The 18,688-nt window shown below is 44.0% G+C and overlaps 1 protein-coding gene across 1 annotated transcript in view; it reads left to right on the top strand.

Annotated features, from left to right (window-relative positions):
* Positions 1 to 18,688, top strand: part of CPS1 (carbamoyl-phosphate synthase 1) — a 123,020-nt gene that overhangs the window by 93,959 nt on the left and 10,373 nt on the right. The window contains exons 28-34 of the mRNA XM_005279683.4: positions 1,985 to 2,060; positions 7,112 to 7,189; positions 8,238 to 8,345; positions 9,050 to 9,139; positions 10,707 to 10,877; positions 13,120 to 13,194; positions 18,272 to 18,370. Of these exons, the coding sequence (XP_005279740.2) occupies positions 1,985 to 2,060; positions 7,112 to 7,189; positions 8,238 to 8,345; positions 9,050 to 9,139; positions 10,707 to 10,877; positions 13,120 to 13,194; positions 18,272 to 18,370 (697 nt within the window). The remainder of the gene's footprint in view (positions 1 to 1,984; positions 2,061 to 7,111; positions 7,190 to 8,237; positions 8,346 to 9,049; positions 9,140 to 10,706; positions 10,878 to 13,119; positions 13,195 to 18,271; positions 18,371 to 18,688) is intronic.

Consider the following 18,688-nt stretch of genomic DNA (forward strand, 5'->3'; position numbering starts at 1 on the left):
CCTTGTATACGATTAGCACCTCTGGGATGCAGCTTCTTGCTTGCAAAAGCTCATTTGTGCATGGTCATGTTTTTATGTCCCTGTATTTTGGCAGCTGCTTGTCTGTAAATAGATATTTTACAACACCAAGCGTTTCCAACAGCTAAACTTTGAAACAAGTTGCGTCAGCACACATAGAAGTTCTGAGTGATCACTCTTTGGAGGTGAACGCTGCAAGGAGCTTCTTCACTCCTGAGTGGATAGGAAAGAGAAGTAATTTGCTGGGCACAATTTGCAAGTCTGAATGGAATGGGAGATGGGCTCCTTTTCATAATAAAAAGAGATAAATATCAAGATAAAGGGGCACAATATTCACTTTGAATGGAACAAAAAAATCTTTTTATTAAAAAAAATGAGATTTCATGTTCACTGTATCCTTATAGAAGTGTCCTTTAGAATTTAATACAGAATGATCTTTGTATAGAACTTACATCATTCTATCTATTGCTGGGATAGAATTCTCTGGTAAATTCTGTAGAATGGTTAAATCCTACAGAAAGGATCTCATTCTCTGTTAAATTCTCTGGGTTTTTGAGTAAATTCTATATATCCTATTGGTTTCATCCCTATTAAATTCAGTAGAACTTTTCCATTAGGGTAGTTGCAGTACGTGCAGTATACACACACACGCAACTCATATGAGTATAGAGCAACAGTAGAATGGATAGGCATGGAGAAATTCAATATAGAAAAGATCTACTGGCACATATTGTTGTTCCCTTGATTATATTCCTCAGTTGCTCAATTAAATACAAACAAGGATCTTAAGATTTGCCTATTGACTTGGAAAACGAAATATTTAACCTTTAGCTTACTTCAGTATTTGCCTTATACACAGTGGGCCAGATCCTCAGCTGGTTTACATCAGAATAACTCCATTGAAATCTATGAATCTACCCCAATTACAGCAGCTGAGAATCTAACCCAGTAAGAATAGGAGAAAACAAGACAATACTGCGGATACTGAGGTCATTTTATCTATTTATCTTAGGTAAAACTGACAGACTTTTAAGAGCCAGCATTGCAACTCAAATTATAAGGATTTTTTTACAAAATAGCCTTAAAACGCCTCTTCTCCAAACTTCCTTGAGGATTATACACTAAAGTGAAGGGGAGACTGAGAATTACTGAGCGTGCAACATAGAAAACTCCCAAGCATAAAAACTTTACAATTCTTTAAAGTTTAAACAATTGTTTGAAAGGGAGGCAAATAACTTCTCCTTTCTTCCAGTCCCCTCCCCCAACCCCCCGTACTGTACTACGGATGGTGAGATTTCAAAGAAAATGATTGTCAGAGAAAGTATTCATTCCCTGATAAGCATTCGGGGAAAAGACACAGCGAAACAATTCTCAGCAAAGCACAGCACATTTTTGGTGCACTCCTGCTGTCATAAACATCACCAGCCTATGCAATTCGGGCTCCATGTGACATTGTGGCAGGCAATCGGTTTAGAAGTATCCCTTTTGATAGCGAACGCATAGCTAACATGCACACACGGAAAAAGATCAGAAGCTAGTGGTGAGCTGAGGTGAGAGAGGCTTGGTCCTGAGTGGAAAGCAGTTGCTGAATAGGCATCTCCTAGGACATAAAAAGAGTTTTGCCAACCCTTTAAAACATTGTATCAGAAAGGGGATCTTTGGGGAGGGTTATGCTATACAACCACACTTCTTTTTTGATTCTCCACTCAAGCACTGTTTTTCCTCCAGTGTTTTCTTGAGGTCATTCAGCTTGTTGGGTAAGTACAATAGAGATTTGCTTTGGAGACCAACTCCTCCTTTCCTCCAGCCAAAAGGGGAGCAAGTGGTTTGAGTCAGGGCTATGCTTGGATAGTCTGTTAGAGTCAGGTATTCTGAGAGCGAGCACTCTGATGTCTAGCTTGCTTGGCTGCTTTGAACCACAAAGGAAGCTGACCTGTTCCGTTTTATTTGATCTCCTTTCTCTCAGCGGGTCTGCAATGAACGTGGTATTCACAGAAGAGGAGATGAAGAAGTTCTTAGCAGAAGCCACCAGAGTCTCCCAGGTACCAGCCTTTGCCCTATCTGTGCCTTCATGTCTCTTTTCATTCATTATGCTCATTTCATTTGTACTTCCTTCTTCCCTGTCTCTTCCCATGCAGCCTCTTCCCAGCTGTTTGCTTTCTCCTTTGCAGATGAGGCAATTTAAACATAGTTGAAGGCACTTGCCCCTTTGTTCTCTTCCCTAAGGTGCAGATTCTGAACATCCGTAGATTGAATAGTAACTTACTCTGCCAGCAGCCTCACTGATGTCCGTGAGGCCATTCGTGGAATACGGTGCTACTCCACATGAATAGGGATCTGGCCCTTATGGAGATTGGGCACCAAGGTCAAGTGCAAATAGCCATTTATGGTTGGTGCATAAGGAGCCATTATTTAGAGGCGTGCCTTTGTTACATATGCTGAGCATAATATATCAGGGCTGGTACCTCTCCGGCTATCCCATCCAAGGTAGTTATTAGTGAGAGGTGGCTGCAATTTTGATCTTATCTTTTTCTTTTTAATATCTAAATCCTGTCACTTGGCATCTGTCCACAACTTGGATTTTTAACTGACATCTCATCTACTATTGATTTTTTTCCCCCACTCCATTCCTTTAAATGCATAAAACTTTGTAAAGTTTCATGGTGACATTTAACGTCTTCCCATCTCATGTTGTGTATTCTTTTCTTGTGGCACAAGGCGAATGCTGCTCTCTGCTTAATATATTTATCCTTTGGGATCATCGATCCATAGGGCTTACAATGCAGAAGATGAAAGCTGTTTTTTTTTCCTTTTAAATGCTTTCAAAAGTTAGTTTGGGGTAATTGTTTTTTAATACAGGGAAGAGTTTGATCTCATGCCAGTGAAATTTAGAGGGAGCAGAAAAGTGAAATGGGAGTTATTTCCAAGAGGAATGAGCAGCATACAGCAGGATCTAGCAAACAAAATCCAAGAGCTCTGCTTGTTCTGCTCAGTTATTTGTTCAGCTGACTTTCTGCGTGCCTGACATCATCAGTGTTAATATACAATAGATATTTGGGAGGCTGAGTAAGGGGAAGGATAGGAACATTAAACACCTGTGAAATATCCAAAGGTCATCACTGTATGGTAGGCCGCCCCAGTAACAGTCTCTAGGTTTGGTCCTGACTCTTTTCCTATGTTACTGTGTGTTATTTCCTCTGATCTGAGCAAACCTGCCATGCAATAAACACTTACATCACAAATAACTGGGGGTAAAAAAACCCGGCAGTAACTCTTCAGTTATGCAGGATTCTGGCACAGACAAAGCTCATTGCGTTTTGACAAAGTTAGATGTCTTTAAGAGCGATGGGGTTAGGCCTCCAGCAAGGTGAGATGAGACAAGTAATAAGACATTGCTGGTGGTAATACCTTTAAAGAAGAAAAGTCAATACAACAATACATAATAAGAATACCTAGTACATGTTCATCTGTAGATCTCAAATCACCTTACAAAGCAGGATGAATATGACTAGCTCCTTTAGAGAAATGAGAAATTCAGCACCAGCTATTCTGAAGAGCTAAGGGCCCGCACCCACAGGAGACAGATTTTCAACATGCCAAGCACCTTTGAGAATGGAGCCGAAGGCCCAGCTTTTTAAAGGTATATAGACATTTGGAGTGCTGAGCTTTGTAACACCTAACTTGTTTAGGAGCCAAAATCTCATTTTCAAAAGAGAAGATTTAGGCAATTAGGAGCCAAAATTTCATTGCCGATCAATGGAGTTATGATACTTGGCACCCACTGAGGATCTGCTCCTTAGTACACAGAGATTCTTTTGGGAGCTGGGGCTGAAGAATCTTGGCCGTGCTTATTGTATTATATTCATGGGGACAAGGGTGGGGGTTCTTATGCAGTCCCCTGTGGTTGTGATTGAGAGGTGTCCCTGCACAATGCTACAGTGGTACTTGCTGTAGTCACTGCTGGTTGGGCTACTGTGATATATCTCCAGTGTTTGAGCCCTATGGCCCTCATCCTGCAAAGACCTAGGCTAGCCCTACGCTGGAAACTTTGAATGGTATCATAACATCACTGAGGGCCTTATTTCATTCAGGGAAATGGTATAAGCTGCATCTGCACTGAAAGGGTTTGTTGGTATAGCTAGACCATCAAAGCCTTTCTAGCGTAGACAAGGACACACATGATTGACTTTACACACCGGGAGTTGTCCTGATACCACACACTATCCAACAAAACCTTTCCAAACAGGTATGTGGCCAACCAGCATCACAGCTTGTTCTGATGTTTATCCACATCACTTTCTGTGCGGTTTTTACTTCTTGCATCAGTTTTTCCATAGAAGAGCCTCATCAGGCACTTAGCGTATCAGTAAAGTTCTACGAGTAAACTTCCATCCTCCTCAGAAGCCGTGAGGGGAACTGGAATAAAGTAGGTCCTGTGCACACTTAGAAGCGCTGATGAAAAATGACATCAAGACCAAAAGCCACACGATACAATCTTCTAAATTTATGAAGCACTGTAGCTGGTGGCATTGTCCTTTCCTGGGAATTTACTCTCACTCCAATAAATATAAGGGATTGTATTTTGTAACGTTTGGACCTGCTATATTTTTGTCCCCAGAGGAGCCTTTTGAGCATCCACAGGATCTCATTTATTGCATTTTATTCTCTAATAAATAACAGGCAGTTAATAGTGGGTGGGACAGGTAAAATGTTGAGACGTAAAGGTGGCCCAAATGATCCGCTGCAGCAGGAGCTGGAAAGAGCCGGGCTTAGGGAGGAACAGGGGAGGTGCCTTTATCAATCAAAGCCAACAGTTCGATTTACGCTGAAAAGGTGATCCGCTGTCAGTGTGTACAGCACAGGTGTGGGGGGCTCTTCCTTAGCTAGTCTGCAGTTTGCTCTGTTCTGTTACCACACCCCTGTCCTGTTTATATGCAAAGCCACTGGGCTGGGCTGTCACCTTTATGTGGATTATTATTATTTACCCTTCACTTTACAGTAACACTGGAGGCTCTCATCAGGATTGAGGCAACATTAGGAGACATGGGGTACAGACAGCTAGAAAGACTTCAGTTAATCTATTTTGGGCGTGTATCTAAACCCCTCCCAGCCTAAGAGGGGTGTTTATCCTCTGAACACCCCTGGGAGGTAGAGCTGTGCCATTATCCCCATTTCACAGATGGAGAATTCAGTGGCTTGCCCAAGCTCACACAGGAAGTCTATAGCAGAGCAGGGACTTGGAGCCACTCCTCCCAAGACCGAGGCTAGTATCCTAATCACTGGCCCGTCCTTCCTCTCTGTCCTACATGCTCCCTGCCCCAGACTGCTGATGGAAAACTAAGGCTGGTAAAACAAAAAGAGGAAATGGGAGATGGAGAACGAGGGTATCACGGATAGCAACACTTAGTTATGCAGACCAGCTGCATGCATCACTTGATGGTTCTGTATGATTTTATTTTCAATGATTCTATTAGGGAAGTGGTGGAATCTCCTTCCTTGGAGGTTTTTATGGTCAGGCTTGACAAAGCCCTGGCTGGGATGATTTACTTGGGGATTGGTCCTGCTTTGAGCAGGGGGTTGGACTAGATGACCTCCTGAGGTCCCTTCCAACCCTGATATTCTATGATTCTATTCTATAAGATATGGTTAAACACAGAACTAGAATAGTTATCAGTATTTCCCACTGTCCATGTACCAGGCCATGAACAGTTGGCAATTTGCCATAATCATCACAGTAAAATTCAGCTGGGCGGGTTGGATTATGGACTGATCCAGGGAGGGGATGGTACGTGTAGCAGGTGGCATGGAAGAAAGTTGTGGAGATGCTTGTGGAAGAAATGGGAGGTCCAGTGTGGGAGGAGTGGAGCTGTGGAACTGAACCAGTCGGATGAAAGAATGGCTAGGTAAGGAGGGAAAAAGCCGTGAAAGGCCTTAAAAGTAAGGACAAGACACTTGAATTCAATTCATTAGAGTAGGGGGAGCCAGTGAAGGGATGCAGGGAGGGGAATGACATGGCGACGTGACAGGCAGAGGAGATAATCTTAGCAGCTCAGTTTTGAATGGACATGAGGGGGCGATGTGTGGGTTTCGAGGAGCGCTGGGAGAAGCTACAGTGGCCGAGAGTAGAGGTGGTGGCAGCCTAGACGATAGTGTTGCTATATGGACTGCGAGGAAAAGCGAGATCTTGGCAATGCTGTGACACAAGGAGCAGCTTGGATGTGTGGGCAAGAGAAAGGGCAGAGTCAAAGATAACACCCGTGTTCGTGTATGGGAGTGACATGGAGGGTGGTGGCGTCAGCAGCGGGACCCGGGCTTTGTGCGTGTGAGGAGGCAGGGAGGCGGTGGAAGGGGGTGAGCTGTCTCATATGGAGCAGGTGTGCCAGAGAGTGCAGGGGGCCAGGAAGAAGAAGAAAGTGACTGATACAGGCAAGGGGCTATGGTGAGAGCCATGGATGAGTAATGGCGGCCCATGTTTAGTGGCAGATCATCAGTGGGGAAAGCTGGGAGTTAGGCAGTGCAGTGGATTCAGCCATGGGATGGGAATTAATTGAAATATGTAACTTAACTGAGTGAGCAAACAATCAGTAGTGCAAAGTCCTCAGTTGTGCAGATACCCAGTAACCCTATGGACCAGTAACCCAAACCAGGAGGAGGTTATGATGCTCTCAGAAGAGGAACGTTAGCCTTGTAGTTAAGACGCAGGTTTGGGTGTCAAGACCCTGGGGGTGAAATCCTGGGTGCACTGGATGGGAGTGTTGCCAACAACTTCATTGGGTCAGGAATTCATCTCTGGGCTGTATTTATCTTTCTGCCACAAACTTGCGCTTTCACTGTGGTGAGTCACGCAGGGCCCAATCCTGAAAGGGCTCTGCACCTCTTGTGCAGCACTTATCAAGAGACATTCAGCCTGTGCACGGCTGGCTTCTTCAGCTCTCTGGGCCTCAGTTTGTTCACTTCTGAAATTAGGATATTAATACTTCCCTCACGGTGTGGTGCACCCAATATGTTTCCAATGGCCAAAGGCAGATCACTCCCTCGGGACCAAAAATGCTTTCACATCAAAGTTTTATTTTCTGTCTTGTCCTGGTGACAGGAGCACCCAGTTGTTCTCACGAAATTCATCGAGGGAGCCAGAGAGGTGGAAATGGATGCTGTTGCCAAGGCTGGAAAAGTAAGAGTTTTGTTTTGTTCCTTATGTGTAATTTCTCCTATTTTTTGTTTTATTTTATTTAGTTTTTACCCGGGGGCGTGCAAAGCGTGAGCCACCTGGGTTTGATTAACGCCTTGGTAAAAGATGTGGTTTTTGTGCAGTGGTGTATAGAGATGCTTTGTAACTGAGCTGAATAGGGATGAACTGAAAACAAAACTGATTTTTCATGGATATCCAGTCTCCGGAGATTTTCTTGCTCTTCTGCCTCGCGAAGATGGCTACCATTGGTAGTTCTTTTGTCTGCAGTTTCTGTTTTAAGCTTTGCCGTTCTTCCTTTTCTCTGTGCCTTTAGTCTTCCTCGTACGGTGAAAGAGTGAGAGTGAATATATCCAGCATTAGATGACACACATTTCCTATTCAAGGCCTTTGCTTTTCTCTATGGGCTTCTTTAGCATTTCCCTCGGTCTGGCACTCAGTATTCAAAAGCGACAATGCTTCTCGCAAGGCCTGATCCAGTGTCCGCTGGAGTCAATAAACGAACTCCTTTGGGGCTTTAGATTGGGACCTAAAACAGGAACATTGGATTTACTGTGACAGATCAGACCATTGGTCCATTAAGTCCATTATCCTCCCTCCAGCAATGATCAATACATGCTGCTTCAGAAGGAAGTGAAACAAATCCAGAACACAGCCACCCCTGTGTAGAAATGATGCACATGGGGAGGGGTAGGAGGGAATTGCCTCCTCCGGACAACACAGACAAGCAGATGATATCCTGAAGCAGGAGATTTGCTTTTCCTTAACATTACTGTAGCTTGCAGCGCTATAGTACAGAAGTTAGTAATGGCCATATTTTCATCCACTGTCCTTTTTGATGTCCTGCATCAGTAATCACTCCTGCTAAATTCGCTTTAAGTGCCTGGAAAATTCCATTTTTGTTTTGTTTCCCCGTCTCTTTTAATCTCTCCCCATGGGCTTGTGCAGGACTCTTCTTTGTAGTGGACCTAGAGGTGAGTATGTATCTGGGCATGTTAGACTGGATGATCAATGACTCTTTTTCTTTGCACAGGTCGTCTCACATGCTATCTCTGAGCATGTGGAGGATGCGGGAGTTCACTCTGGAGATGCCACCCTGATGTTGCCCACGCAGACTATTAGTCAAGGAGCCTTGGAGAAAGTGAGTGTGTCACTAACATTGAATAGGCAGATCAGAAAGTAAAGACCCAGAATCACATTTCCTCTTCCTTAGAAGATACTTATATATTCAGGAACATTTAAGCAAGTAATGGTACTTAAATTACAAACATTTCCAGAAACTTGCTCCTCACAATGGTCCATAATATGGAGCTGAGGTATATAAACCCCTTTATTAAACTTGTGGGACATTGTGTATTAGGCTAGGACATGAGATGGTGGCTCTTTTACCAGTTTATTCCAGTGTACTATTGGTACAGATACTGTTGATCTGTGATAACACAAGTATATTGCTAAATGGCTTTTGGGAAAACCTCAGAGCAAAGCACTTCTTTCAAACTGTAACATACTCACTATTGAAACCCATTATAACGTGGGCAGTTATCTTCAGTTGATAAGAAATGTGAACCACCCCTTCCTACGCTGTAGGTTGTAACGTTCAGGGAGTCACCATCCAACATGTAGAGATTAAATGTGGGAGACTCCATTTTCATTCCCATCACCTGGAGGGGACATTCTGGCTCTGGATTCCTCAGGCAAATAGGACAGAAATAATCTCCAAAAGATGTTACTGGTTGTGAGGATGATGGAAAAGAAGATATGGTTGAGTAACTCAAAGGGTTAGGAAAGCCACATTTGAGCTGATCTGTTTGTAATAAATAACATTATGCTGTCTATTTTTTGTAGGTGAAAATTATCACCAAAAAGATTGCACGTGCCTTTTCCATCTCTGGCCCATTCAATGTTCAGTTCCTGGTCAGAGGAAACGATGTCTTGGTAAGAACTCCCACCGCTGTTTAGGAGGAGAATATTCAAAGCGGTTTCAGTTTGTGTCCCACCAGTGCTCCCTTTCTCTGTGCTCGCCCCAAAGCAGAGGGGCTAAGCCAATTGCAACAGCATGCTGTAGTGCACGGGTGGAGCTGTGCACGTAATACCTGCCTTGTTTGACGGCGTACGGATCTCCGTGCCATTGATATGTCATTCACTGCTTTGTAAAGCACTCTGTGGTCCGGTGTGAGAAAAGAGCTCCATCTGCCTTCACAATGTTGTAATTTGCAGGTGAAGCAAGCTCTGAAATTGTTGTCTGTCAGCAAATGTTCGTGTGAGACTGTGCTCAAATCCTACCCAAAAGGATCATTTCCAAATGTGATTTATAGGAATGTGACTCATGCCTCATGTTATCAACTGAGCGCAATCTAGACTTTATCCTACACCCACTGATCTTTCAGTAGTCCGGATCTTTCTGGCAGCATGCTAAAAAGCTAAAAGGACAATATGAGTGGATGTGAAAGGGACAAAACAAGTTTGTTGGCTACTAAAAGGTTATCTTTAAAGAGTGTGATATTACTAGCTATTAATGACAGACGTACTGCAAATGTCTGACCTTTTGTGACCATCATTAATGGGTGCTTTGCTTGCTGTCACTAATGGGGAAAATCAAGTGAGTACTGGCCATGTGTGTAAGGGGGAGGCTTGTGACTGAAAGGGCAGCTGGGAGCTGTGGCATAGCATGGGAGATTTTACTAGATTAGAGTGTTGTTGGTCTGCACAAGATTTGGTTGAACTACTAGTTGGGGAGTGGATCTTCCCAGCCCTGTCTCACCTTGTTCTCTTTCCTCTTCTCTTGTGATCTCCTTCTCTTTTCCACCCATCTTTTCTCTTTCTTTCTCGCCCCAGTTCATTCTCGCTGTCTCTCGTGTACCCTGATTCCTCCTCTACCCTCAAACCCCATGTTAGATTCTGTGATGGGCACGGCCCATCTTTGTTCCTAGCTTTTGTCACTAAACAAATTCCAGCTACGGGCCCAGATGTCCATTTTCCCAGATGCTTACCTGAACACACCTTCACTCACAAAAGAAGGAGTGTGTGACCATAGAAAGAGCAAAATGGGCTTTAGTGTTTGTAACTAGCTAATGGTGGTTCCTCCCTTCCCCCGGCTCTAGTCTGGGCACTGATGTATTTGAAACCAAGGCTACAGTGTGGAGAACACAAGCCAAATTTTCAAAGGTGACTGGTGATTTTGGGTGCCTCCATTCTTGGGTGTCCAACTGGACAGTGCCGAGTACCCGCCTTCTGAAAATCAGGCTCCTTTAAGACAAATCAAGTGTGCTCCCAACACTCAGAATCTTTAACCACAATTCCCATGCCCGCGTTTGCCTCTTAGATGGGAATCTGGAGAGATTTCTCACCAGCTACTGTGAATGCTACCCCAGCAACACTGGGGACTAGCTTCCAGAAACCTCCAGAGCATGCTTACGCTTGTGAATTAGTATTCCAAGAAGGGGCTTTATCTCTTTGCTTAACAAATCTGTGGCACTGAAGTATCTACTCTTTACCTCCTCAGGTGATAGAGTGCAACCTGCGGGCTTCACGCTCCTTCCCCTTTGTGTCCAAGACTATTGGCGTGGACTTCATTGATGTGGCCACAAAGGTGATGATTGGAGAAAAGATCGATGAATCATCCCTGCCTACACTGGAACGGCCCATTATCCCTTCTGAATATGTTGGCATTAAGGTATGGCTTTAAAAAAAACAATGGGATTAAGGAAGAAGCAGAGAAATTTGCACTGGGGGGGGGGGAGGGCTCCTGTTAATAGGGCTGACGTTAAGAGTCCATCCCTTCACTACCTTTAAATTAATAGGGAACAATCCTGCCCAGGAACGGAAATGGGAATGCAATAGATCTTTTCAATCTTTTATTACAACAATGGCGGTGGGTGGAAATGATACAGTATGAGAAGAAGGAAAGAAAATGTTATTCATTGACACAATGGTCTCGTAGACATTTGTGAGGTTTGACTATCATGAGCCATCTTTCAGATTAGCTTCAACCTGGGCTCTAAATGTGAATATCCAAAATTGTATCGCTCACATTTAAACCTCTTGCTAGTGCTGTCTGATGAGTGTGCACAAATCTGCGTTCTCAGTGTCCCAAAACTGCATGCCCAAGGATTTAGGAATGGAGTTTTGTCTGTTTAAAAAAAAAAAAAAAAGGGGGGGGGGGCGTCTCCATTTGAAAATATGACTAATACACTATGGGTGAAATCCTGGCCCCATTGAAGTCAATGGCAAAAAAACTCCTTGACTTAAATGGGGCCAAGATTTCACCCTACTTAAGTCTACGCCTGTACACATACATAAATGATAGGTACGCTAGACATTTTCAGCACACACAGAAATAAAATTCTAGTATAATGTGGAAGAGAAGTGCAGACAATCTGCTGGATGTATAAGTAGAAATGTGTCTAAATAGAATATTTTTCAAAGTTCAGAATTTTCAGAACTGTTAGCAAGACTTTACATTTATTAAGAGCATATCTTGTATATGCTTAGATATACAGGGAGTGAATGCAACTTCCTTCTACTAATCTAATGTCCAAAACAAACTGCGCTATCCTACTAGAATATAACAGAGGTCGATGGCTGACTTCGATTAGGCAAGTAGCCACCAAACTGCCATGCCATGAAGAAGCTTCAAATTTTGTTTTATATCTGTGGTCAAGTTTTCTGAAATTGATGATTTGGGGTTTTAATAGTTTATCCCATGGATCCTGCAGTGTTGTTAATGAAACTGTCCAGGGTTACATCTCTTTCAAGAGCTCTCCCAGATTTGTTCCTGGAGATTTCACTGGGAAGCTCTTGCATTGCTGATGTGCTGTGTTTGTTTGGTATTGTTAAATTTAAAGACTTGCTAATAGATTGAAACATTTTGAACTTTGAAAAATATTCCATAGAGACACAATACTCCTTATACACACCTGTATTTTCCGTATGCCTCTGCCACGTTTTTATTTCTAGGAACATTTGCATGAAAATGGGATTTTGCTTCTTAAATTGCTCTTAAAAGCTCTGAAAAAAAGACTGCAAAAATGTTACCTTCTTTCTCAATAGATCTGCTCCCTGATGTATTCAGAGCCATAGCTTCTTGATTTGGGTGACTGACATATATTTGTGCTGTGTTTCACTGCGGAGCCAGCACAGCTATAAGAGCAACAAGGATTTAGCAGCCCAGGACGCTACCTGGCAGGGGAGCTGAGCAGTCCAGAGTGCTGCCTTCCAGGGAGCCAGCTGCTTGGGCTGCCCAACTCTCTGGACAGGTGGTTATTTGGACTGCCCAACGTCTGGAACTGGCTGCTCAGGTGGGACACCCAGGCAAGCTGCTGTGAAGCCAGGGAAGCTGGAAGCCCAGGAGAGCCCAATTGGGTGGTGAGGAGCCTGGAGCCAGGGAGGTGGCTGAGTGAGCTGGCAGGAACCAAGGCAGCTTTCCATGGAAAGTTTAGTCTAAATTGACACAATCCCACAGAAAGTCTTTATTTGAATGAAACGGTATTTCCTGACAGAAGAATGCACCGTCGCAAAAATATCTGACCAGTGCCACTTAGTGTGTCTCAGACATCAGCGCATCTGTCTCTTTCAGGAATCAGACATCCAACAGCCAGTCTGTGTTAAATAGCCTCTTAAAAATCACAGTGTACCACAACTTATTAGAAATCCTGCCTCGGGTTACTCACAGGGGCATTTTGCTGGTCAAATCCATGAACATTTATCCCATTCCCTGACCGAGGCTCTAGGAATACTTGAAATCCATTTGCCTAGTATTCATTCTGATCATCAACCTAGACCAATGTTTCTCTTACACTTATGCACTTTGTACGTAACCTGGACCTGTATATCTCTCACTTCCGTAATCCATACACCTGAATTCTAATTCATTTAATACTCCCTCTCCCTTATATTCTTTTCCTTCCTTTTGCCAGGCTCCAATGTTCTCCTGGCCCCGACTGAGAGATGCTGACCCTATTCTCCGATGTGAGATGGCTTCCACTGGGGAGGTACCGTTCACATTTTTTACTAAGCTTTCTTTAACAGATACTGTTAATGATCTTATAAGTGCAAGTATCCGGATGGAATCTGTATGCTGAATTGAAAAGAACCAAAGTCTTTAAAAAAAAATAAAATTGGGACGTCTTTCCCTCCCCCAACACACAGATACCTGCCTTGTCTCTAGAAAAAACCCACAAAGGCATTCCCTTGAAGAATTAAATTTATTTGGCCACTGGATGTCCCTCTTCACCTGTGCCTCAATTCCATCAGTCAGCAAGGGATTCAATGGAAGCATGAAATGTGTTTCTCAAAGAGAGCTGTCAGGTTCTGGAAAGTTCTCAGTGTGTCAGTACATTTTATGAATCGCCTAATTCCTGACAGACACGTATATACAGCCTTCAGAATCCCAATCAATGCACGTCAGAATGGCAACAGCAGACTCCAGGTCATGAGTATTTGGTCTCAGAATGCACAGGTTACTTACTAGCAACAAATATGTGTGGTGATATTTTTATGGTTGCCTGGTAACCAGCGAGATGTGTGCCAGGGAGCAAAATGAGAGAGAGAGCAAGTGTGAATAAAGTGTAGCAGCTGAAGTATTAACTCCAGGTATGACTGTTGGGGTTTGGCTGTCTTTTCCAACCTTGCTATGGACACACTACAACTTTCTGATGAATTTCTGAAACCCATTCCAGCGATCATGTGCTGGCATAGGCAATAACAGGAACACAGCCCATTGTCAGAGTCATGTAAAGGAATCTTATTATAAATAAGAATCAGGCCTACATGTAGGGTTGAAATAACCTCATGTTTCCTGCTTCTCTCTGGTACGGTTTTAGCCTGCACTTCATATTGCGTGTGAAATCCATTCAGCAGCTGATTTGCTTTCATTGTAATTAATGGACAAAAAAACCCCCCCACACATGTGTCCTTCCTACTTCCAGAAGGGAATTGACTCCATGGGGGTGGGGAGGGAAGGGGAGAAAAGAACAGAAATGTAGCCAAGGAGTGAGAATTACTTTTCTTGCGCTTTAGATGGAGGTAGAGAATATTTTAGTCATAAAGGAGAGATTATTAATTTTTACGAGTTGGAAAGATCCATATTCATAAATGCCATGAAACATGATCGTTATGAAGGTCTTTCTTACATATGAAGTAAGGAAAATAACTTTCTACTGGTAAAATGCTCAGTTATGCTACAAAGACATTTTAACACACACAGGACGTGTGTTGGGCTTCAATCCACCAAGTGTCCTAATGAAGGCACAGACCGTATTTTGCCTTAAGTAGCAGTTCCCAACCATTAGCAAAAGTGCCATCAGTATTGGCGCTTTTGATTTTGGAGTCTGGTACCAGGATTAACAAGAGTGGGGGTAAGATGGGACTCCAGGCTCCAAACTCAAGCCCCCCCCAAAATGTTTGTAACATCTGTGTGAATAAAGTACCAGTATCTCCAGAAACAAATAAATTGTATGAAATCAAGGCTGAATTATAAGCTAAATATAAGCAAAAAGACACTGTCAGCCTGTGGGGTGAGGCCCCAGTGAATAAAATGTACCAGGGCTCCAAATTTCTCTCGACGGGCCTGGCTGGTGTTCTACTCTGCCTTCTCCATACCTTCATGATGAATCTTTAGGTGACCAGCCACACAGTGATGTGTTTCACTGGAAAGGACAATGATAGAGTTGGTCAAAAAGTGAGACAAAGATTTCATCCCCGTTTTTTTTTCTCTGAACTCAACATTTCAATGAAGGTCTTTTGCATGATTCCCACTTTTCCAACCACCCGTAGAAATGATTTAAAAGAAAGAGATAAAATGTTTGTGAGAACTCTCAGAAATATCAATAGACCCTTTTATGTCAAGATTCAAAATTGTGATGAAAATTCTCAACAAAATTGCATATTTTGAAAATGTTTGACCAGCCCTAGAAAATAGTGCCTGTTAGCAATCTAAAATACTGCATACAGGACAAAGAGCTATACAGGAGTCACTATGTTACCGAAGAGTCTAACGGCTACCCAAACAGCGGCATCTGAGGCTAGGTCTACACTACCCGCCTGAATCGGCGGGAAGAAATCGACCTCTCGGGGATCGATTTATCGCGTCCCGACGGGACGCGACAATCGATCCCCGAATCGGCGCTCTTACTCCACCAGCGGAGGTGGGAGTAAGCGCCGCCGACAGAAAGCCGCAGAAGTCGATTTTGCCGCTGTCCTCACAGCGGGGTAAGTCGGCTGCGATACGTCGAATTCAGCTACGCTATTCACATAGCTGAATTTGCGTATCTTAAATCGACTCCCCCCTGTAGTGTAGATGTACCCCCAGAAACCAGACTTCCTCTTGGAAAAGGAAGTAACCGTGTGATAGCTATTACCAAATGCTGACTTTTTAAAGGCTATCATTGATCCATCATCCAGGAGTTTCAGTAGCATTTATTTCCCAAGCTGTCTCTTTATTGTCTGTGGGTTTTTTGGTACAACCTAAAATTACCATCTACACTAAATGGACTCTTTGAGCTTTCATTGGAACACCATGTTACTTAATGATCCTGACTTCCTTTGTAAAGCACTTTGAGCTCTACCGATGAAAAGCGCTATATAAGAGCAAGATATTCTCTATTTATTTAAATTCTCGGAACTCTTTCCATAAATAAATCCTTAGAGCCATGTGACAAGCAACTGTTCATTCGTCTTTGAGAGTTGGTCTCTATGTGTCGTCCATATGTGGGCACACGTGCGTGCCATACGCCTGACTCTGGAAATTCTAAAAAGTAGCATCCGTTGGCCCGCACATGTGCAGTAGATCTCCTCATGCTCCCGGTCCAAGAGCATAAGAGACAGTGCAGGCCAATGCTTCTCCAGATGCTTTTTAACACTGCGCGGCCTGAGTCAGAATCCCTGTGTTCACAGATGTCTCCAGCTTTCTCTCTTGATAGAACTTGTAAATAGGTTTGTAAATAGTTTTATTCTTCACAGCTCTTGTATTAGTATAGTTGGAGCTTTATAGTATAGTTACTGTTTTTCCTTCTACTGGGGACTCCTTGAGCCGCAATCACCAACACTGTCTCTAGTGCTTGGGTGAAATACATATCTGTGCAAAATGCCGTATTTGTCGCTCATTTCCACCAAGAACACTCGAAGCTTGTGAGCTTTGTCCAAGGAAGCATCTTATGGAGAAGGCTGTGAGGCCCCACTCCGATCTGGGCCAGGGAGACCCCCTGTATGTCGGCCCCAATAGATGAGCAGTGCCCATCTAAGCTCTTGCTTAGGAGTGGAGTCGGCAGCTCCTAAGCCAAAAATGACACTTCCTCCAGGACTTCTGATGAGAGTAGGGTGCACTCTCATCATCACAAGGACAGGTCCCTATTCAGGACTGTCCACGAGAGATGCAATCCCTCCTCAAGCCCATCAAGGATGGGTGAGCCCTCGCTCACAGGTCCTAAAGGACCAGTACCACTGAAAGCCCCCAGGCTGGGGGGTAAAGTGTGCAAGAAGAAAGATCCACTGGTTCCAATGGTGACCCCAGCTCCAAAACACAAGGACTATCATCCTCTGGTTCCATCTAGGAACATGGTTCTGGACTCATCATCGGTACCAGCCAGTGAGCAAACCTATAGCTCAATAGGACCTCAGTCTTGTACTGTCAACACTCACCAGACCACCGTCCAATCCCTTAACGACATGCTCCATGTCGCACCTGTCCATGAAAGTTGCATTTTTAGTTGCTATCACTTCATCCGGGAGGGTGAGTGAGCTGGGAGCGCTCATGGCAGACCCTCCTTATACTATTTTTCACAGGGAAAAGGTATCCCTTTGACTCCATCCTAAGTTCCTTCCCAAAGTTACTTCTGAATTCCACGTCAACCAAAGTATCCACTTACCTGTCCCTTTCCTGAAACTCCGTGCTTCTGCCAAAGAGACAAGACTTCATTCCCTCGACGTCAGAGGGATGTCCCTTATGTTCTGTCTGCAAAGGACCAAACCTATCAGAAAATTACCCAGACTTTTTCTTGCCATATCAGAAAGATCATGAGCTCAAACCATATCCTCTCAGAGAATCTCTCAGTGGATTCCTGGGTGCATCTTGGAGTGCTACAGGTGAGCAGGCATGCCTCTTTCTGATGGATTCACGGCACACTCCATGAGGGCACAAGCTGCCTCTCTAGCATCCCCGCAGGACATTCCAATACTAGACTTATGCAGAGCAGCCACACGGTGGCAAGACATTCACGCTAATTCAGGCCTCTGCTGTGGATGCAGCAGTGGGAACTGCAGTAAGGCAATCATCTGTGCTGCTGGCTTCCTCACACCCCCCTCCAGTCTGAGCACTGCTTGTCAGTCATCCACATGTGGAATACACATAGGGACCAGCTCTCAAAGACGAAATGGAGGTTGCTTACCTGGAAAAGGAGGTTCTTTGAGACGTGTGGTCTCTATCTGTGGTCCACCACCTGCCCTTTTCCACTCTGCTATGGATCCTGTTGAATCCGCGGTAAGAAGAGGAACTAGAGAGGCGTCAACCCTCACTGCCTCTTATGTCCTTGGTCGGGAGCATGAGGAGACCTACTGTGGATATGTGGGCCAGTGCACACTGCTGACGGCTTATTAGAATTTCTGGACTCAGGCACGCATGTACACCCATGTGTGGAATACAGATAGGGACCACATATCTCGAAGAACTTCTGTTTCCTGCGGCAAACTTTGCATTCATGCACAAGCGCACAGTTGCATGTCTAATATTCACTGTTATTTAAGCATTAAGTCATATTAAACATTTTGTTACAAGCTCACATACTGTGAACCAGACGCTGTGTTTTGGTGTCCAAATAACTCAGGGCAGAATCCATTTATGTTGCTCCATGGTGTGCTGCTTGAGAGTAAAGCATTGTTTAGTCCTTCATTATTGCTTAATTAAAAACGTAAGATTCATCTGTGCTGATCTGCTTTTTACTCTGTTGGCGCAAACGAAGTCAAGCCGGGTGTTACAGAAATGGGAAACGAGCACGCTTTAAACAAAATATTGCAAAGTGGTTTTTTAGTTGTTGTTGTTTTTTCTCACTCCTCTGCCTTGTTCTTCCCTCCCAGGTTGCTTGCTTCGGGGAGAGCATCCATTCTGCTTTCCTGAAGGCAATGCTCTCTACAGGATTTAAGTTTCCACAGAAGGGCATTCTGGTTGGAATCCAGGTGAGCACCAAGAGTTTGGAAATCAGAGCAAAAAAGGGCAGACGATACGGAGACAGGGTAACTGGCACTTCACTTTCCATTCACTGGCTTTAAATGGAAGCTCTCTGCATGAGGGTCTTTCTGCAGCCACAACAGACAGTGGTGTGTGAGTATTTAGCGGGAATGAGCAGTAAAACTGTGTACTCTCATGCTAGAGGAGGATTTTTACTGGATTCCACACAGTGGGCCCGATTTCTCCCTCACCTATGCACACGTAGCGTCCATTGGCTTTCATGGGAGCTGTAGGGGGGTATTTCTGTGGGCAGAGTTGAGACCATG

The sequence above is a fragment of the Chrysemys picta genome, chromosome 11, assembly GCF_011386835.1.
Source record: "Chrysemys picta bellii isolate R12L10 chromosome 11, ASM1138683v2, whole genome shotgun sequence".
NCBI lineage: Eukaryota > Metazoa > Chordata > Testudines > Emydidae > Chrysemys > Chrysemys picta.